Here is a 22,604-nt window from a genome sequence, read left to right on the forward strand (position 1 = left end):
CTACATATGAGATTTGGGAACACAGACTAACTATAGGGAAGTAAATTGCAAATAAGGTTCTACCAATGATTTATCTTAACCTGCTGCTCAGCCTTTTATTCTGATGCCATCTTCTTCCCCTGGCTCCATCTGTGCCTAAGCCAGGATTCTTTTATCTGTCTTGGTTGCTGGGCAGATGTGGGACTTTCTTTTGGCCAGAACTTACATTGGACTTCTCAAGACTGAATCCCTCCCAGTTCTCCTACTTTGCAGCAATCTACTTGATTTAATGTCCTGTTCACTGAGCATCTCTCTCCTGGGACAAATTCTTCCATTCTTTCAGCTCTTGCTCCTGAGATTTGAAAACTACTTATCCTACTTCATGAGTGACCGGCAGAGGGACTTTTCAATTCTGCATATATTTAGGGGAGATTTAAGGTAAAACTACAGGCACTGGCCTTTTCAGAACTACAGATTTTTCTATAGAAAAAAAGAAATATATAGAAATACAAAGAAATAGATATAGCTATTGAGTGACCAAATAAATCAGTGTCTTGATCTTCATGTTAACAATCTATTTTAATCTCTTTTAAACACAGTTATCCCCCTCCCCAATTCTTTCTTGCATTTGTTAAAATATTCCAGTAGTGCTGTACGGCAAAAAAAAAAAAAAGCAGCAGAGTGTAGAGTTTGGAACCCACCTGGCCTGAATCCAAACTCTGCTCATTCAGCATCTCTTGGTCTCTTGGTCTCAGTTTCCTCATGTGAAGGCAGAAATAATACGTCTTTAGATCCTTTAAATATGAGATTTTTAAACTCTTAACTCTTCCTGTCACTCAGAATCACTCTACTTTTCCTATCATGTTACCCAGCAAGAAGAATCATCAGCAAGGTGACATGATGGGACCAGGACATGCAAGGGATCCGACTCTGGGACTTCGGTGCAGCTGCTCTGGAAAACAGACTTCTTTAGAAATGAAGGACTCCAGCGTGAGGTTGGTGTTTGGACTGGGTGACTCTGAAGGCCCTTCCAACTCTGGGATTCCATGATTCTATGAATATAAATTGTTTTCTAGAAAGAAATTAATGTGTCAAGTTAAATTTGCACCCATTTATACAGAGACACCAGACTTGACAGAAGTTCTAGTTGGTTTACTGACTTGTTTAAAAACAAAAAAACCCAAAACAGGTCTTGCACTGACAGGGGTTGGACCGCTCCATGGAAAAACTTATCTGCTGCTCTGTGAACTGAAAAAGGAATTTAGAAGTCTCTGTGCAGTTCTCACCCCTGCAGTTGTAGTCCTGTCTTCAAAGTCAGTGTTGGCTGTGGAGTTCATGAAGCATTCTCTGTAGAAGAACTTGAGAATTCTTTCTGTGGGATCAGGACTCCCAAAGGTGCATTTCAGGGGAGAGAGGTCAAAACCCCTATGAGCAGTGTCAGTTTAGACAACGCATTTATGAAATAACATCTAAGCAGAAGTAGGTAATGGGAAAACAATTTTTTATTTGCAACAAAAACTATTTGTAGCTATACTGATTGCATTTCTTATTAAATTATGAAGATGTTCAAAGGAAAACCTAAATGACAGAAAGGTATCTCCAACTGTTGGCTTTAGCATTATGTCATAGCTTTCCATAGAAAATTATGGACTTTTGTTTGAGTTTTATTTTGGTGGGGCAGGCAGTACCAGCATTGGGAACTCAGGACTTTGGGCTTGCTGGGCAGGCACTCTACTTTTTGAACCACATGTCTAGCCCTTTTTGTTGTAGTTAATTTGGAGATAGGGTCTTGCTTTTTGCCCAGGTCAGCCTGAACCGCAATCCTCCTGGTTCACAATTCTTGCCATGGCTGAGAGGACAGGCATTCGTCACCATGCCCAGCCTTTTCTGCTTGACATTGGTTCTTGCAAACATTTTTGCTTTGCCTGGCCTGGAGCTATGATCCTCCTACTCCTCAGCTTCCCATGTAGGTTGGGATGACAGGTGTGTGCCACTGTACCCAGGTTATTTGTTGAGATGGGGGTCCCACAAACTCCCTACCCAGGTCTGGCCTCAAACCATGATTCTCCCAATCTCAGTCTCCCAAGTAGCTAAGAATACATGTGTGAGTTACTAGTACCTGGATTGTTTGAGTTTTAATGGAGAAAATAATAGCTCACTTAATATTATGTGCATCTGAAACGCGATTGGCAACTTTTCATGAATTGAACTACGTTCTGTGCCTTCAACACTTGATTACACGTATCATATTTCCTTCTATTCTTTTGAGTGTCGTCAGACTGGACGTTCTTTGGAAATAGATTTTTTATTATTCATTTATTCACGTGTGCGTACATTGTTTGGGTCATTTTTACCCCCTGCCTCCCTCCCCCCCGGAAATGGTTTTGAACTGTAGTAGCCAGCACACTTAGCAGCCTGAACATTTCAGAGATACTTTCTGGTTCTTCCTGAGTCATTGTCAATTAGCAGGACTCTTACTCACCTGCCAGGTGGATGTTGATGGGAAATCTAACGTGCCAGGTGTTGTTATTTAAAAGTCTTCTGCCCGGTTGAACTTAATAGTCTACCATGTTCTAGGATTTTGTGGATGTAGTCTGAATTTCCCTATGTTAGGACAAACAGTGGAAAAATACTGTTCCAAAAGAAAGGTACATAATCCACCACGCATGAGAAGAGAAAGGGAGCTATCAGCCTGTAAAGAGAACTGGGTGAAGACAGAAGAAGCCATCAATGTTAAAGTGTGCTCTTTAATCCACCGATGCAGGTGTGTCTTTGGAGCTCACATCTTTTACACGGTGAATATGCACAAGCTCCACAGCACAATGTTGAGTTAGGGAGAATGGGTCCATGGAACAAATCACAGCCCTCACCCCCCACTGGAGGGTGATTTGGAGAGTTTCTTTCTTGACTGAACTCAAGCTGCCACCATCCACCTCAGTGACCAGGTATGGCTTGGGTCAGAAATTGAGACCAGCACTGAGGCAGGGAGGCAACACTGAGGAGCAGTTCCTTCAAAGGACACTCTGGGGTGGAGCTAAGAGACAGCTCCAAGCATCTCAGGAGAGTGACTAAGAGGGTGGGCTCTGGAGGAAATGTCTGAGTTCTTAGGGCCCTAGGCAGCCCTTTCCCAGCTCTGCAAAGTCTCAGTTTCCTCACCAGCAAAATGTGGGAGCACAGTCCTCTCAGCTCAAGTGATGTGACAAAGAAGAGAAGTCAGCCCAGTGCTAAGCAAAATAGGGAAAATGATAGAAACTTTGCTATTGTTTCAAAGCAGTCTCCATTTGAATTATATGTCATTCTTAAGATATTATCCTGTGTTTCTAATTCCTATGCTAGGACAGGCCTGGGGGTGGGGGGAAGAGCTCTGTTCTAGTTTATGGGCAGGAAGAGGGCACCCAGAGGGACGTAGCTTCCAAGTGAGTAGAACTGCTTCTGTGAAGGGCAACGGCCCCTCATCTCCTTATGATTGGCCACTGGCTGCAGCCCTTCCTAAGGCGAGGCTCAGTAATGAATTCCAATGCAATTAACGTCCCTGCCCTTGTTTTTCTTATTGTTTCTGGATTTCTGTTGTCTAATGACTACATCTTGAGAACTCCTATTTTTAACAAACATTTAAAACCTGACAGATGACAGCTCTCAGGTATAATTGTTCATTAAAAATAGGATTCCCAACAGGTAGCTGTTAAAAAGAGAAGGGCGACTGACTTATTAGGGAAGCTTGCCTGATATTATTATGACACGCCTGGAGAATGGTGTAACAGAGACAAACAGAAAATGCCTGGTCAACACAGTGCTCTCAGTCAAGGGAACGAAGGGCTGTAAGTTATGCAACAGGCAGACATGGTCATGGCAGTGCCAAGAATCTGCTTCAATCTGCCTGCACCCTGTTCTCCAACTGAGTGACCTTCTTGGAAGTGGGTGAGTTTGCCCTGCTATTTCTGGCAGCAGTTCCGGTTCTCAGGCTCTTTATTCTACCAGTTGCACTTTTAAAGTAAGAAAAATGTTGTCTGCCTGATACCAGGTCCTGTGTGCCAAACACATTCTTCCAGTGATGGACGGCAAAGTCCTGCAGAAGTTGGGCAGATGAGGATAGCAAACTAAAATTCTAAAGGAGAACAGAACCTTTCCTTAACTTTCTTGGGCAACTCACCTGGCTTGGAGCAGATGCACCATCTTCCATCTTTCCCTGGAATGAGGAAGGAGCTGTGTACACACACACATACACATATTTAATAATAATAGAGTCTGGAGCTGGGAATGTAGCCTAGTGGTAGAATGCCAGCCTAACATGGCCCTGAGTTTGATCCCCAGAACCACAAATAGTAATAATAACGTTGGAATTTATATTTTCCTATCTGTTGTTATATAACATTTGAATTGGTTATAAAGAAGAAATATTGATCCTTGAAGATATAAGAAATAGTCATTTGGGAAAACAGCCTTCCCCACCATTTGTCCTCTCTCCGGCATTATTTTTCACACGCTCTTGTTAGTAGTATTAGAAAGTTTTCACTTTTGACTTCTCTTTAGAGGTAAGCCAACAAGTCCTTCATCTCTGTGTCTAGCCCTACCCTGAGCCACAAATGTATTTTCCTAGCTGCTCAGTGGATTTCTTTCCCTACAGGTCCATGCCAGACTCAAAAGCCTCAAACCACATATTCTGCTCACTGTGGGTTTCCTCCCAAGAATCCTGTCGGTAGGCCTGTCTTCCATTTCATAATTCACGGTCTTCTCTCAGCACCTGGGCTCTCTCAACTGATGTTTCTTTCACCACTTTTTTCCCTCACAAGTCCACTCTCCCTCTTATTGTGCAGTGTGAGTGATAAAACTCGAAGCTGACTTGATTATTCTTTACCTTAAAATTTTCAGGGATGCTTTTCTCTAAAGAATGAAGCCTAAGATTTATCAGGAATCTTTTCCCATTGCATGGTAGCCTGGCAGCTTTATGCTCCAGCCATGCAAATTTTCTTGCTGTCTTCCAAATCCATCTGGCTCTTTCTAGCTTCCATGCCTTTGAAAGCTGCTCACTCCTGCTGGAAATGCCCTTTTCATCCTGGTGAAAATACTCATCATCCAAGTTCAAGGTTATCCATTCCTGCTGGGTGGTGCTTTCTCTGACAGCCCCAGCCAGTTCTAGAACCTGCTCCCTCTTTGGGGTTCTACAGGTAAATCTGGCATAATTGAATTAGAGACTTACATTGGTAACTTTCTCCTCCAGGCCTTCAGCTCCCTAGAGCCAGGACTGGTAACTCGGTGTTTTCATTGCCTATTGTAGCTCTTGGATTCTAGTTGGAGCTGAATAAATGGTTCTTGACAGAACCATTAACATAGCCATTTAAGAACAAATTAATTTATTAACTTAATTTCTGTAAAAATCTTTTAGAAAGTGATTGTATTTCAACAAGAGTCTGAACTTTCAAGAACACACGAGTGGTGAAAAGTAGCATAGTTAACATTCATCAGAACTAGGAAGAGACCTTGGCAGTGACCTGATTCAACCAGCCGAATTGTAAACCAGTGTTTACACATTCAACACTGCAGTTACCAGATATAAAATTACTCAGAACTCACTGGAGGCAGAAGACATTGGAACCCATGCAGGTCCCAACCCCTAGTTCAGGAGCCAAATCACGCTTGATACACTCATGACATGCATCTAACCTGCCATATGGACATGCATAATTCTGTAAGTCAGAAAACTACTCAGTATATATAAGTAAATACTGAAACAGAAACAAATATTGCTGCACTTGACTCCTAAACAGCAAATCAGTCTGAAAGGGAGTGGCTGCCTGTTTTACCAGCACTGCACACCAGGGTGTTGGAAGTCACAAGAAAGGAGAAGAGGCCAAAAGCCAAGAATGAGAACTTAGATCTGATCATGTTTGGACCATCAGACTAGACTTGGGCAATCTATTTAAACAACATGACATCTTTTGGTCCTGAAAATCTGTCTGTAGTTTCCTTGTGACAAGCTCATTGTGTGGGATCCCACATTGTCCTCTGAGCAGGTCAGATTCAGGGCTCCACAGGAAAAGCTGACCTCTTGGCATCCTGGGAATCTCTCCCAGGTCCCATCAGAAGATAAGGGACAAATGAAATACCTGGAAACAAAAGAATGGCGCTTCCTTCAGAGTGGTGAAAAGACTGGAGTTTTTATTATAGTTGAATTTGTTGATGCCAGAAGGGAAATCCAGTCCCACAGCAGGTGGTAGGGAAGGGTGCTGGTCTGTAAGGTAGAAGACTTGGTTCTAGTTCTGACTAAGATCCACTATCCAGCAGGAATGATAGTGAGACTGGGAGAAAATGAAGGATTTATTGTATTCCTGGGCTTTGTGCTTAATATAAATGACCATAGCATCTCTGGGAACTCGGTGCTCCTATACCAAACATAGCAGAACTCCGGACTTGAACAGAGACCTCCTGTATTAACAAGACTTGTTTGTTCCAGGAGCCCTTCCCTTTGCAGAGTTAAGACTATAAACCAATAAATAACCGTCAGTTTGCTTCGGGAAATTCCTGCAGAGTAATTTATCTGAGACAGGCAAACAGCTTGCCATTCGAGCAACAGTTTACTTGTCAAGACTTGTTTCAAACACTTGCCTCGCATACATGAGGTACTGGGTTCAATCCTTATACCACAAAAAAAAAAAAATGCTGCGAGACCCTTGTGCTGCTCTGCTCAGCAATCCTGCAATATTACATAACAAAGACTACCCCGTTTCATCAGTTCCACCTTGAATCATTTGTGCCCACACTCCAAAGCCCTATAAATAGCTCTTTGCACTTCCCCCTTCTGAGCCACTGACAGGACTTTTTAAGAATGGTGTTTGTTCTTATAGTTTGGTTTGCTGTGTCAAGTGGGCTGGTGATGTTTTGAAGAGTACAGCATTACATATTTTCAGTCCCATTTTATTGGTGTGGAAACTGAGTCTCAGAGAAACAAAGTCACATGGCTGATAGACCTGGTAGAACCAGATTCACATCTAGATGTCTGCTTTCCAAGACCACGTTACCGCGGAAACCTTAACTTCCTTGTCTGTAAACAGAGGGACTCACAATGGCTCCTGAACGCTGAGCTTCTGCCTTGCTTGCTTTAAACTCTGCTAAAAACAAATTTAACTTGCTTAAGCTATAGAATCTTTCTTCCCTTCTGATTCCTTTGTTAAACTATCTTTTTGTTTTATATGACTTTATTTATCTAAATAAATTACAAATATAGTAGAAAAGGGCTCTCGGATTTTTAATATTGGGATAAACATTTTAACCATTGTGAAGTGCATAGTTTGGTGATGTTTTGTACATTCAAAACTTGTGTAATTATCACCACTATCTGGTTTCACAACATTTTATCATCCCCAAAAGAAACCCCATGCCCACAAAACAATTGTCTCCATTCTTCTGCCTCCCAGCTCCTGGCAACAACCACTTGCCTACCTTCCATCTCTGAATTTTCCTGTTCAGGGATACATTCATGTGTTGCCTAATGATGCTCTGATCAGTGACAGATCAAACATACTGCAGTGGCCCCATAAGATGACAATGTCATAGCCATCTTAGTTTGTGTAATTATACTTATGATGTTCACACAACCATGAAATCACACAAAGACACAGTTCACAGGACATATGCCCATCATCAAGCAATGGGATGGTTTTCCACATAAGTGAAATCATACACTGTGTGGCCTTTGGAGTCTGGCTTCTTTGGCTTAGCATCCTATATTCCAGGTTGGATCTGATTTGGTCTCTGTAATGCTCATTTTTGACTTAAAATACAGCAAGGGAGGCAGTCAAGTGCGTTAATTATTATGCCTGAGAGTTTTCCTTCTACTGACAGCAGGGAAGAAGTGGTCCTCAAAGTGAACAATGGGAGGGGAAACCTTCCACATCCCTCAGCCACTTGACCTCGGGAGGAGCTGTCCATCACTGTCCCCGCTCGGGGCTGACACGGCCACAGCCTGGTGCAGACCCTGATGAGGAATATTGCTTGATGGGCAAGGGGCCACTTGGGCTTTGTGTCTAGCCTACCTGCCTTCTCCTTGCCCAGCCCTTGTATGTACATAAAGACAACATGGCAGGCTGTTGGATGAAGCCAAGTGTCAGGTAGAGATTCCAGATGTCATCCAGTTTAATGTTCAATTTTTCCAGACTGAATGGAAAGAGTTTGTCTGGGAGGGTTCCTGCCCAGGGCTGGAGGGTGCCATTGCTCACTTAACTTCTCCAGCAAAGACAAGTCAGTCTTTGAAATGTGGGCACAGAGTTCACGCCCTCCTGAGGATCTGCCAAGATGAGCCTCTTTCAGACACTTAGACTGAAAAGGATGCTTTTCATGAATAGCTCAGATAAGAGCGCAGAAGGAAGTGTGCACTTCAACATACCCAGAATCCTCTTCTACCAGACTCCTCAAAACGTCAAAGAAAAGAAATTGTGAGCCTAATACTGTCAAATGTAAATCATGATTTGATGACAGACTAATAGAAATCTTTTTTTCCAGTGACAGCCCAACACTTAGTAAATTTACTTCATCATTTCCTTTCCCAGTTAACGTCAAATAGAAAATTGATGCTTAGTACATCTACTAATAGGAAATTTTATGCTTTTCTTTAGAGGATTTTTCCACCTTTGGGTTTTGGATGATATGAGATGTAGAAATACAAAAAGAAAAACTAAAAAAAGAAAAAAATCACGAGTTTTCCTTTTTCAACCTTTACGGTAAGACAAATGATCACATGAGTTCAAAAATATTTATCTTATAAATATTGCACAGAAAATCATAAGTTGAGATAAATGTCACAGAAGCTACCGAGGCATATGACCACAGTCAATTTACGAGGCAGCTTAAAATAAAAAAGCTCTCTGCAGTACTGAGGTTGCTGTGAAATTTTAAAGCACTTGCTTTCTTTGCAAACATTTGAGGTAGTAATGTTTAGTGATCTCTTGAAAATGATTGTGATACCTTTCACATGTAGATGTGTGTGCATCTTTCTGGGGTGAAGATCATAGCCTTTTCTTCTTTCATGAACTTGGAGGGATAGGTGACTCAAGGATAAGAAGGCTCTTTGCTGTGAAGGGTGGTTGAACTTCTACAGTGCTCTTTAAAGATCTCTTCCATTCTGAGATTCTGTGGAATCATCTCTGCTGTATTAGACAAGGATATTTTCTTACCAGATAGGTTGTCTCTGTCAAATAGAAGATTGGCTCTATAATACATTGATTTCTATTGGTTATTTCCCAAAACCATCGCCAAGCAATCACTACCATGCCTATGGCTATTAACGTTCACTAATAGAATGCAGCCTTAGTTATTTCAAAATCTCTGTTTAAATAACTGTGTAGAGTCTTCATTTTAAGCATTTATTGAAAGATGTTACTTGCAAATTAATTGACATAATGTATTTGGTAGGTTTAAATACATTTCATTATCATCCCTAATGAGTAGATGACATGCTATAAAGGGACATTCCATCACGAAGGTCTGTGATTTCATATTCCAAACTCCCAGATCCAGAAAGCTTGGAGGGGAGTTTTTCCACAACTCCCTTGGCAGCTAATGTGACCTTACTTGAACTCATTGGGCAGCAAAATCTGACTTGAGCTGGCATGGGGCTATTTATAGTCATTTATCCGTCTAGTAGGAATAATCATACATTTCACGGTAGTGACATTAATGTTTGATTATAGAACACTGACCTGGACCCTGTATAGGATGTCATGTAATATCTAGGATTACTGTATTAGCTTTGTAAAATTTTTTTTAAAAGTCCAAATTCCAAAACACATCTGGCCCCACAGGACCTTGGATAAATCCATGTATTTTGTCTAAAAAGGGGTGTGTGTGTATGTGTGTGCGTGTGTGTTACATTATCTTTGATATTTTCAATGTATGAGTTTTGTAAGTTTGAATGGTCACTCTTAAAAAAGGAATAAAATATTTTCTCAGCTTTCCAAACTGGACAGACAGTTGCTTCTGATTTTTGATAGATGTGCTTTAAAAAGCACTTATTTACTTTGTCTCTGCTAATGCTTCAAAAGCCCAGGGAGAAGCAACATAAGCAAGAGTAGCTGCTTATAAGAGGTCAAAAAAGACCAACTCACAGAGTGCAGACTAGAATGGTGGTGGCCAAGGACTAGGGGTGGGGAAAGAGGCTGGACAAGGAGAGGGAAGATACTGGTCAAAAAGTACAAATTTTCAGTTAAAAGGGAGGAATAAGTTCTGGTGATCTGCATAGCACAGTCTCATGGATAATAATAATGTATTACAAATTTCAAAAGTTCCTAAAAAAGTAGATTTTAAGTGTTCTCACCACAAAGAAAGAACAAGTATGTAATGTGACATACTAATTAGCCTGACTTAATCATAGCACAGTGTAACATGTATATCACACCTTGTCCCATGAATATACACAATCATTGTCAATTAAATAATAGACATAAATAAATGCATATATACATAAACAAAAATAAAGAGCAATGAAGAGTACCTGCCTGATTTTGAAAACTGTCAATCTTGTTCTATATTCTATAGGGCACAATGCATAGTGGGCAAAGTCATTTATTTTATTCATGATTAAAAATTGATTTGCAATGAAGCAAAATGATAACATATAATTACATTGCTTGGAAACAAAAGTCCAAGTGTGTAATCATCTTTTGTGCCACAAATTTCAAACTTTGCTCTCTAATTATAATCTGAGATGTGTAAAGTTGAACACAATTCCTCAGTGCTGCCACAAAGGGCATGGTTCTTCTCTTCTCAGTAGACACCATTCTGCTGTCAGGCATCTGGCCAGAGTTCCAGCCCAAGATGACCCTGTAAGAGTGTGTCATTTTCAGAGGCACAGTTAGCTAAGCTGCTCCTGCTGTGTGGATGGAAAATGTAACTCAGAGTTCAAGCTCATCTGATATGCAAATCAGAGAAAGAAAGATTTGAATGCTGGCTAGACATATGTTTAATGCATTTCAGGAAAAGGACCATGACATTGAATAAAATGGAAATAATGTTTTTTCAGTTAGCAAGATTAACAGTCAAATCCCTGGTTCCCATAATGTAGAAACAGAACCAGGAGCTTTTCTATAGGAACTGTACTTCTTTCTCAGAGTTGTAGGGGAGGCCCAGGCCTCCATTAACTCAGAAATAATGGATGAGAGCAGAGATATGAGGCTCTCGTAAAGGGACTGTCAGGTCAACAAGATTTGACCATGACCTGCAGAGGCATCTTAATGTCTACAAAGGAAGAACGTGCCTATTGGGAATGGGGTGGAGTGAGAGAGGGCACATGGCTATTGGTGACAGAGAAAGGAGAAACACAGAGTCAAATGCTAGCATTGTCCATTTGAGCCACGTCCAGGAGAGTAGGGAGTTTTGGTTTCAAAGCCAGAGGACTTGCAGCATTCCAGGCCATGGTAGAAAGGGGTGCACTGGTAAATCTTTGCAAGCAGCATTTCGTTCTGACCCCGTGCTTGGTAAGAGCTTCACTATTATTATCATCCCTGGGTAGAGATCAGGTTCAAGTGTATGTAGCAGGCATTGTGATGGAGGGTGACAGCTTTAGTGTAAATTATTAAAGTGGCTTTCTGATTTTATATATCAACCTCAGGAACTGATGCAGAGGAATGCATTCATACCAAATAGGTTTGAATGTTTGAAGCAGAAAACTTGTAAATGTCCCAAGGTCATGCCCCCATGAAGGTCTCTTCAGCCAGCCCCTGTATTACCCCCGCCCTCCTGGTACGACTCTCCACACTGGGTGTCTTGCAAACAACCACCTTGGTGAGGTAATAGAAAAAAAATCTGATTTGGACTACCATATGATCCAGCTCTACCACTCCTGGGTATACACCCAAAAGAATCATAGTCAGCTTACTCTAGAGACACCTGCACACCCATGTTTATCTCAGCAGTATTCACAATGCCAAGTATGGAATCAGCCTAGGTGCCTATCAATGTATGAGTGGCAAAAGGAAATGTGATATAAACAAAGAATGGAATTTTATTCATCCATAAAGGAGGATGAAATGATGTTGTTTGCAGGAGAAATGGATGGGATGAAGTGAAATAAGCCAGACTCACAAATATCGAGTGTTTTCTCTCATAAGTGGAATTTAGAGGGAAAAAAATGGCACGAAAGTTAAAAATGGACTAATAGGGATGTAGAAAAAGAAGGGAGGGGGAGAGGGAGATGAGAGGGTAACAGAGGAGGTAAATATCATAAAGTATATGTGTATTGTGAAAATGCCATAATGAAAGCCATTACTTTATACAATTAACATACACGAATAAAAAAATAAGAATATGCTATTTCTTGAATTCTTCATTACTGAGGACACATGTACATACACTATACAGAAAAAAAGAATGACAGTCTTAATGTTTTGTCAAAAGGCAGTTTGAGGCCGGGCATGGTGGAACATGCCAGTAATCCCAGCTAATAGGAGGCATAGGTAGGAGGGTCACAGGAGATCCTATCTGAAAAACAGCTAAAGCAAAAAGGGTTAGGGGCATGGCTCAAGTGGTAGAGTGTATGCCTAGCAAGCACAAGGTCCTGAGGTCCTGAGTTCAAACCCTAGTACCACCAAAAAAAAAAAGACATTTTAATAAATGTAATTTCCCTTGGAACAGCAGAATAGCTAAAGATTCCACAAACGCTTGCTCTCTCTCTCTTCTCTCTCTCTCTCTCTCTCTCTCTCTCATGTTGAAAGGTTGAGAGGGAAGATGATAGAATCTGAGTAAAAAAAAAACCTGAGGGACACTCAAACTTAGAGAGGGCTGTGATGTTTGTTTCCTCCAAATATATTTGAAGTGATATATTGAAATTTCCTACAGTATAGACATGCAGAAATAACATTTAAAACAGAAAGATGTGCATTAGTGAATGGGAATCTAGTTCTCTCAGCCATGTTGACTGTTGGGGTCCAGAGAGACTACTTGTGCTTGGGACAGGGTCTTTTTTCCTGTAGGAAAATAGCTGTGCACCTCACAGTTAGAAAGGGCAGAACCCATTTAGGATGGAATACATTAAGTGACTGATAAATCTAGCATTTTGCACATTGATAACTGACTTAGAATGTGTAGCCCTAATTTAATAAATCTGGTGGACACCTATTTTTCAAGAAAAAGGATGTATGTTTTCATACAATATATCTCTCACTCACTGAATTTATGTTGCTTGGGCAAAGGCTTGTGGCATTGCCACTTCTAGACATTAATTTATTAAAAAAGAAGATTTGCAGGGTGGCTAACACCTATAATCCTAGCTACTTGGGATGCTGAGAACAGGAGGATCACAGTTGGAGGCCAGGCTGGACAAATAGTTTACGAGACCCCCATCTCCAAATTAACCAGAGAAAAATGGACTGGAGGTGAGGCTCAAGCTGTAGAATGCCTGCTTTGTAAGTGTGAAGCCCTGAATTCAAAGCCCAGTCCCATCCCCCCCAAAAAAAAAATTGGATCACAGTGTCATTATTTCTTGTGATACCAGCAGAAACTGTCCTGTGTGTTGCAATTTGAGGCTTGGCACCTTTCTTGAGAAACTGCCTGTTATGCCAAGTAGTGAACATCTGGACCCACTTATATCACATCTTCTTGGAGTGCACAGTTCTAGTTTGTCTTTGCTGTGGTTTGGAACTCAGGTGTCTCCCAAAAGCCCATGTGTTAAAGGCTTAGTCCAAGCTCCATGCTTTTGGGAAGTGATGGAAACTGAGTCACAGGTCATTCACAGGAATGCCGTAACAGTTAGGCTCGCCAGGTGTTTTCTGAGCACATCTAATGTGAAAAGATGGCTGTGTTCTTCCAGGTATGATACCACTAAGATTTGAGGAGACGTGTACACACGTGTCCTTTGGGAATTGCCTGTTTCAGCCTGTGTTTGAAGGATGCTTTCTGCAGGACAGTGAAGATGTATTAATTTTCACTTAACACTTTTTCACTTTGTACAGTTCTTTTTCTGGTCTTCAAAGTTTTGTGGCTTTGTTGATATCAACAAATTACCAGCACAATTCCAGGAAGGACAACATGGTAATGCGTACAGAACTCCACATTTTGTACCACCTTGTGTTTGTTCTTGTCTCTAGCTAGGAGGGGTCGTTATAACTAGAGATGATTCCCAATCGAACAACAGAAAGTATCAGAGGATGTGAAGTTGCTTATAAGAGCAAATGGAAAGTGGAGGAGGCGGGTATACCTGTTCTTCGTCTACATCACTGGAAGGACTGGTAAACAGAATGGTGACTCAGTCATCAATTTTCAGATGCCGCTGGGATCTACCATGAGTCAAAACTCCACAAAGGATTTGGGGCTGCTTTTAAGGAAACTTGCTGCTTGGGGCAGTTACTATATGGTAGCCCAAGTTTGTAAATACCAAACTGAATCTCCAGCCTCAAGAGTCTGCACTGATCTAAGTGTAACCCCGCATGAGGACAGGGGTACTGTCTACCCCTGTATATCAAGATTCTGCTCATGCCACAGTCTGGAATTTTTCTGAGTGACTTAGTTTTACTTAGGTATGCCCATTTTAAGAAAAGGGGAGAAAGCATCATTTCAGGGTTTCACAGAATCATAAACACAATGAATTCTTTAAAGAGACCTTCTTACTAAAATGTTGCCTGCAATGGCTTTAAAAAAAATCTTCATGGTGCAGAAAATGTAATTGGAACTTCGATTAATGCTTACTTTTTAAAGGCATTTTAAACAAGGACCTCAAGATTGCAGGTGAGTTCCTGTAGTTAACACAACAGATATTTTTAGTCAGAAAAGTTCCTGTAGATTTGCCTCTGTTTATTAAGTTGGGAACAAAGAAACCCGATCCCCTGTGAGCCACAAAAGAAAGGTAAGCAAAAATACAAACTCCTGTGGCTTTCAACACAAAACATCTCTGAATTGCTAGTCCAAGAAAAGAGAACAATCTAGATCTTAGCTTTTACAATTCAATGCAAAATTGCAGAGTTGAATAACTTTCCAAATTGACTTACTTTTCTCAAAGTTGATGTGGGAAAAAGAATCAAACAACCACTTTTGCACAACACATAGCAAACAGGTTTTTTAATCTGATGTTTGGGAAGAAGATTATTTTACTCAGTTGTGGTTTCTGCAAAATTTTAAGTGCAATAGAAAATGAATGACTATTTATTTGAATGCATGGGGTAATATACATGTATTGCTTTTCTTAGCTGTTCTTTTTCACTTAAAAAACCAGGGATTTCTGTGGGTAGCGTTGCTAGGAAAGGGAAAAAAAGGTCAGGAGGAAGTATTGGAAAGGATAAACTTTGCAAAGCAGACAACTCAAAGCAGCATCAAGAAGGATTTACAAGTAAAGCCTATAGATCAGGCTTTGTGGGGTGTGAATCTGATTCACAAATAAACGGACTGACTTTCCCAAGGTCACTGGGCACAGAAGGAATTACAGTTACAGAAGAAGCCAGAGTGACCAAAGTGAGGCATCTGCATAAACATGTTTTCCTCTCTTTTGAAAGCATCCAGAGCTCCCAAAAATCAGCTCAGCTAGTAATAACTAGTGAAACTACTTTAATTTACAAATAATTGAAGGTAAAAGGATTAGCATCACTCTTTGAAACCAGGGTACCAGACTGACAAGGTCCTATGTTAAAGACAGGACAGTGCCAGAAAAGTAAAGCCTGTTAAGGTTGCCCCAAATCTTAAACCCATCATGAAGAACTATGATAGGAAAAGTACAAACAATAATTTACATATTTTTTTTCTGCTTGGTGTTGCCATATTAGGAGCGATACTGAAATTCTCAGGAAGAAATCCAAACTTGACATTTAAAATGCATCAGAGGTAAGTTTTGTCACAAATAGGAAGAAAACAGTGTGATCTTGCTAGTCCTAATTAACAGCTATGAGCGAGGGAACATGGAGAAGAGAGAGGAAAAAAGAATTTGTGTGCGGAGAGACACTGAAAATCAGAGCTCGAGGAAACTGCTCGTGAGAAATTAATGCTGCTAGGAAGACAATTTATATAGAACTAGATGTTTCCAGCTTGTTCAAGAACTGCTCACAAAAGGGGCTGGTGCATATATATGGTGGCTCCAAGTCAAGAACCGGTGGAAATGTGATGTGTGCCCAATGTCCTAGTGAAGGTGACGTGTAAAGGCAGTTATTTCCAATGCTTTATTGTGTGTTGCTAGCATGACTGCAAAGACCATGCTGTCGTGATCAGCCCAGCGTGAGCTTCTCAGGGCTGCTGGGTTTTGCAGCCTAATGACCAAATCTGATTGAGTCTGAAACTATCTCTCTTCTCCCATGAAAGGTTAAAAAGACTACTGATGCAGTAAATTAATCCACAACGTACCTATTTACAGTAGTACTACCTCTATGATTACATTAGAGGGGTTCTGTGGCAGAGTCTGTTTAAATGAGAGCAGGAAAAAGGTGGATGTTTCAGGGGCAGAGGTGTCGCCTGGAAAGTTGCTCAGTGGAGCTAGCTTCAAAATCATTGGGTTGTAACAATGTTATTTGGGACACAGTGAATCAAAAATTATGAGATTCAGAAGCAATATTTTAGATGGAAATTTAAATAACGTCGAGGGTGTGTGTGAAGGGGCAGAAAAAGAAATTAATTTAATTCCATTTGCTATGTGACTGCTGCCCAACTATTTTTAGGTATAATCCAAACAGTGAATATCTTCTCCATTTTGATTAGTAGAAAACTGGCAGAGAGTCAAAAGAATTAGTATTTCTCAGTACATTATGCCAGAAAAGTACAAATGAGACTACATCATCTGTGCCAGTGGGTTTAATTTGAATTACTGGTAAAGTTTTTTTTTTTTCCTTCAAAAGAACAAATGGGTCCAGTTTTGTTAAAGTCACTGAAAAAAATAAATCTTTCACAACTAGCAGTCAAAGTTATAGCATAAATTGTTAGACTGTTCCATAGGAGCTCTTGCTAAAAACTTAAATGTGAATATTACTTAGGTACTTTGGGTGCAGAATTTCCGCCTGGCAATTTTACATATCGTCAGAGGAAGCCAGCACACGCAACAAAATGTGAAATTAAAATAAGTTAGGAAAATGTGCTTAACAAGGAAAGATTTCACAATAGCCACTTAGAAGTCATTAATAATTCCAGTTCCAAAGAAAGCATGGAACAAAAAAAAAAAATAAATAAACTCTCTTGGCAAGGTCCTACATTGAGAAGTTCACCAAGGGTCCAGGCGATATGGCTGTATGCTATGCCAGTTACACACGTCTACAGTGGAGGGAGAATTTCTATATCCTAGAAAATTGTGATTGCTACATATTAGAGAACTTTACAGTGTCCAACCTAAACGTAATTTCCAACACAGCAAATCAACGAATCTCGATTACATTTTAGTTCATTGCTTTGATTTTTAAGGTTTATGCCTCTGGTACTTTGATATACACAAATCCATGGGCAAGCATGACTTTTGTGTACTTTTTGCTCTCTCCTCTTGCCACTTCTGTAGTGCCTTGTCACCAGATTACACAGGATTGGCACTTCCTCCTCTCACTGCCATAGCTTTGAGACATTTCTTATTTTATATCAAAGGCTGTCTTCCTCCAAACCAACAAAAAGTATTTTCATGGGTAATTCAGAATCACTGACAAAGTCTGGTTCTGAATCCTTGTAATGAACCCAGGGGATCACACAAAAATCTGGTTCCATTTCCTAAATTGGTCCCAAGATTACAGTGACTTCCTCTAATCCACCAAAGAGGCTAAACCTGTCCTGTAAGTAAATTATACAATTTGTTTTTAAAGTTGAAAGCATTTTGATGTTCGTGATGTTTAATGGGACTGGATGCATGTTTTAGGCTGGGAATATTCTTTTTATTTAAATGTGAAGACTGTTCTAGACAAAATAAGCAAATAATCAGGAAACCAGAAAAATGAAGCATTAAGCTGGTATTTCAGCGTTTTCCAGATATTAAATCTTAGTTTAAAGTGAAGGGGCAAAACCCCTAATGGAATGTATCTTACATACTCAAGTGCAGCAGGAGAAAATAGTAATGCACCTTGATTCCTAGGGAAATATTAGTGATATTTCATCCAGAGATGGGGTTTATAATCTCCAAAATAAGTTTAAATACTTATCTTTTTGAAAGCTTTGGTGCCTTGAAATTGATGCTATTCACACCAACTTCTGCTGGGCTCCATCCAGAGCACCGACATCATTAACCTGTCTCCTGGGCTTTTTAGGCCAGGCCAGCGTGCAAAAAGATGACCAGTCCTGACTCTCCCTAGAAGAGAATCATCGGTCCCTGTTAGAGTGGAGCCCAAGCAAGTACTTTATATTCTTCACTTTGTGACTTCTTTACCGTCAGGAAATGAAAATCCTGTTTAAACACATTAAATACATGTAATTCAGAGAATATATAATGAATCTCAGGATGGAATTTCACTAGACTCTCCTCAGAAACTAATGTGTTGAAAAATACCTTATTCATTGGGTGTTGTAATTTTGTTAGGACGTTAACTTATTTCACATTTGGTTTTAACTTGACCTGCCCACCCACAACTTCTGCCAAAAATGAGCTATTTACTTACACATGAGAAATATTTATTTCAGAAGCCCTTTTGTTAAGTTTTTAACTTAACTGTGAAAGTATTTTTTCACCTAAAAAGCAGTTGCTGGAGAAATCTGCACACACTGATCATCTGTAGACTGTGATTTTTGATTGGAAAACAAAGATAAGCTGAAGAAGTCACTTACCGCATTTATGTAGGCAACTGATTGTTGAATTGTCAGTCTTCATTCCTGTGTTTCCTTACAAAGGTCCAGCGAGTTACCTGGTTCTGCCACCCTCTCTCCCTCTCTCTTCTCTCTTTTTCCAGAAGACACAAAATCCCAAATGTCACTTCTTAAGCCAAGTGTAGCAGATGGGATCTTGAAAGCGCCTACAAGTAGTCTGGAATACCTTGAATTCCGGCTGTGAGAATTTAGAGCAAATCTGCAGCTCTCAGTAGGTGAGTGCCTTATTTGGTCTAGATGCATTTTGCTGTATTATTGAGTTATGAAAAGCTATTAAAAGAGCTCTTTGAGCAATCCAGTCTCTATTTTGGATACAGTAAACTGTCTTTTTCATTATCACTGACCCTTTACAGACACACAGCGCATAATCCTCATTGTGCTTCATTGGTATTTATTGCACATGGACCAATTCCTCACACAGTAGTCAGTTGCACCAGAGTATAAATACTTGGTAAAACACACAAGAGGCAACAGAATTGACGCACAAGTGCTAAATTTTACCAGCAGATTCACGTGGGCACTTGGACATAAAAAAAATAATAAAATTCGTAAGATAATTATATTTATATATGGATAGTTACAGTACCATGATAAAAGTATAAAAAGGTAATTTCCCAATAAATCATTAGCTCAATAATGTAATAGACAATAGAAGTCGAATTTGAATTTTATTTCAGTTCTTAAGATCTGCCCACACCTCCCACCCCATTAAAAATATTTCATTGTTTCTGTGCAAGTAACATCTCCCACGGACTTCACAATTCCTAACACTGTGCAAAATGGCATTTTTGAACCACTTCTGTTTTATTTGTCTTGTTTTTTTTGTTTTTACTCACATGTGCAGTAATCTGAACTGTTTCCTTTTTTCTTTTTCTGTCCTGTCTTCAACTGACAGAGTCACATGTCACAGAGAGAGACTCAGCGCCTGGTCCTTCCAACTAATATTGATACATAAATAAGCTGTTTAATATAAACAAGTCTTTCTAGCTTGCTGTGCAATGTGCACAGTGTGAGGTAGAAAACCCTCAGCCGGACCACCGAGGCGCAGGGGTCAAGGGTAGGCCCTACAGAAGGAAAGCAAGGTGAAGCTTGTTCCAAGAATAGCTTAACGGTTCTTGAAACGAGATTTTTTTTTCATCCATTCTCCCCCTTTGCTTTAAGAACAGGAGAAATCATTACTCAGGAATTAAAATGCGATTTCTCTGAAAAGCAAAAGGAAACATCCTAACAAACTGCCATTTCTCTCTCTCTCTCTCTCTCTCTCTCTCTGGATGACTGTTCCTGCTCCCGGGAATGGGGTAGGTGCCAAGCTGATAGATTTTTTTTGTCTCCCTTCCCTACCCACTCAATTTCCACTCGGGTCCTCGCAGAAAGTGTCAAAACCCACCTAGAAAAAAAATGTGTAAAGAGGCATCACAAGCACACACAAAAGAAGGCCGAATCACAAACATAAAAGAACCCAAGAAAAATCAGCAAGCCACTCTCTCAACCCCTCCCCAAACTTTCCTTTTCGTGCAACGGTCCGTGGCTTTTCTGTTTGTCTTGGATGATTCCGATGAGATTTGTGGGCTTCGAGTTCACCTGCTTTCGTCTTGAGTAAACACAGATCTCCTGTTTCCCCTGGGAAGCCATTCCCGGGCGTCTCTGCCGGCTCTCCTCCCCCGGGGGGTGCAGAGCCCGTATCCCGGCTGGGGCGGTGAGGACCGTGGCTCCCGGCGTCCATGCCCTGAGCCTGGCCCCCTACACCTTGGATTCCGAGGCGAATCCCGGGTGGCATGGCTCGTCCAGGCTCGAGTCGCTGTCCGCAGTCGCCGCTCCGCCGTTGCAGCCAGCCCAGGGCTCCAGCAGGCGCTCGGGCGGCGTGGCCCCGACGTCGTCGTCGTCGTCGTCCGAGGCAGCTCCGGGCGATGGTGGCGGCCCGGCTCCGGCCAGGCAGCCCGAGGCGCGCGGCCGGTCACCGTGGTGGGCAGCGTGTCGCCTGCGGGCGGCCCGGCGCGCGCAGCAGAGCAGGCGCTGGAAGGCCTTGCGGAAGTCGGGGCTGCGGCAGTAGATGATGGGGTTGAAGGCCGAGTTGGCGTAGCCCAGCCAGTTGAAGAAGACGAAAAGGCGATCGGGCACCAGGTCTCGGTGGAAGGCCTTCACCACGTTGGCCAGGAAGAAGGGCAGCCAGCAGAGAGTGAACACGCCCATGATGATGCCCAGTGTCTTGAGCGCTTTCTGCTCGCGCAGGGCCACGAGGCGCGAGGGTCGCCGCTTGCTGGAGCGCCCGTTGGCCATCGAGTCAGTGGCTGGGCGCGGGGGCCCGGGTGAGGGCGAGGACGCGGGCGAGGGCTGCCGGGCTGGGCCTCCGAGGAAGCGGCGCTCGCAGCTGTCGATCTTCTTCACCTGCTTCTGGGCCTCGCGGAACACCCGCAGGTACACGAAGGCCATGATGCACAGAGGCACGTAGAAGGAGACGACGGACGAGGCGATGGCGTAGGCCCGGTTGGTGACGAAATCGCAGCACTTGGGGTCGTTGTAGCAGCCGCGCGCCTCGTCGCTCTCAGCCCGCCACCAGTGCATGAGGATGGGCAGGAAGGACACCAGGGCCGAGATGGCCCACACGGTGCACACGAGGGCCCGCGCCCGCGCGCGTGTCAGCAGGCTCTGGTAGCGGAAGGGCGACGTGATGGCGAGGTAGCGGTCCAGGGCGATGACACACAGGGTCTCAATGCTGGCCGTTACGCACAGCACGTCTACCGAGGTCCAGAGCTCGCAGAAGAAGGAGCCATACTCCCAGCGACCCCAAACCACAATGGTGGCCCCAAAGGGCACCACCAGCAGCCCCATGACCAGATCAGCACTGGCCAGGGATATGATGAAGAGGTTGGTGAGCGTCTGTAGCCGTGGCGTCTTGGCGATGGCCACAATCACCAATACGTTGCCCGCCACGATGAGCAGCACGATGAGCGCCATCAGCAGGCCCATGCCAGCCGTCCACTGCTGCGACAGCGGCGCAGGGCCCTCGCTGGCCGGAGGCAGCAGCGAGGCGGGCGGTGACGCGGGAACGAGGAGCCGCGCCGCTGTAGCCGCGCCGTCGGGCAGCGGCGCGGCGGACGACAGGTTGCAGGGCTCGGAGGCGCCCAGGGCGAGCGCCCCCGCGCCCATGCCGAGCTGCGGAGGCCGGGGGCGGGGGGTGTGGCGGGGTTGGGCCGTGGTTGGGGAACACCCCAGAAGCCGGGGCGGCGAGGCGCGCGCAGGGAGGTCGCGGCCAGGTCAGGGCAGCCGCTGCGCGGGGCCGAAGGCATGGGCTCCGGGCGCCTTCCCTGCCGGAGCCGAGCGTTGTCGCCGCCGCCGCCGCCGCCGCTGCTGCTGGAGCCGCTGCCGCTGCTGGAAGAGCCGCCGGGACCTCAGCATGTTTCTGAGCGCGCCGGGTCCACAGCTCCGGCACCCAACACCCACCCCACCCCGCTCCACCCCCCCCACCCCAAGCCAACCCCTGGGGCCGCGCGTCAGGCTCTCGCAGCCAATCGTCGCAAAGGCACGCCCCCGACTCTGCCCCCCGCCCGACTCCCCGCATCCCCTCCCACCCCCAATTGAGTCGCTCAGGAGAGTCCCAGGCAGATCGCGGAGCCAGCGCCTCCCTGGCACTGCTGGTTGCAGCAAGCGCGCCCCTTCCTGCTCTCTTCTCTGCGCCCCCTACGGCTCCGGGCTCCTGGGTCCCAGCTCCCTCCTGCGGTCCCCAATAGCTCCTGCATTCCTCTCCCTCCTGCGTCCCTTTGCCTCCAGCGCTCTGCTCCATCCTGCGCTGCCTCTCCCTTCTGCGCCCCCGCACCTCTGCGCCCCTCTTCCTCCAGTGCCTGCTTCTCTGCTGCAGCACTGTGCTCCCTTTAGTGAGGAGGGGCCCTCGGTGTTCT

The 22,604-nt window shown here is 43.3% G+C and overlaps 1 protein-coding gene across 1 annotated transcript; it reads right to left on the minus strand.

Moving 5' to 3' along the window:
• Positions 1–19,082: 19,082 nt before the first annotated feature.
• Positions 19,083–22,126, minus strand: Adrb1 (adrenoceptor beta 1). Its single transcript, XM_020153967.2, has one exon. It carries the CDS (start codon positions 21,853–21,855, stop codon positions 20,449–20,451), a length of 1,407 nt encoding a protein of 468 aa, XP_020009556.1. The 5' UTR covers positions 21,856–22,126; the 3' UTR covers positions 19,083–20,448.
• Positions 22,127–22,604: the final 478 nt, after the last annotated feature.

The sequence above is a fragment of the Castor canadensis genome, chromosome 7 (genome assembly GCF_047511655.1).
Source record: "Castor canadensis chromosome 7, mCasCan1.hap1v2, whole genome shotgun sequence".
Classification (NCBI taxonomy): domain Eukaryota; kingdom Metazoa; phylum Chordata; class Mammalia; order Rodentia; family Castoridae; genus Castor; species Castor canadensis.

Bases quoted from the DNA above. Each gene is read 5' to 3' on its own strand.
- Adrb1 (XM_020153967.2), bottom strand. From the start codon at position 21,855: ATGGGCGCGGGGGCGCTCGCCCTGGGCGCCTCCGAGCCCTGCAACCTG.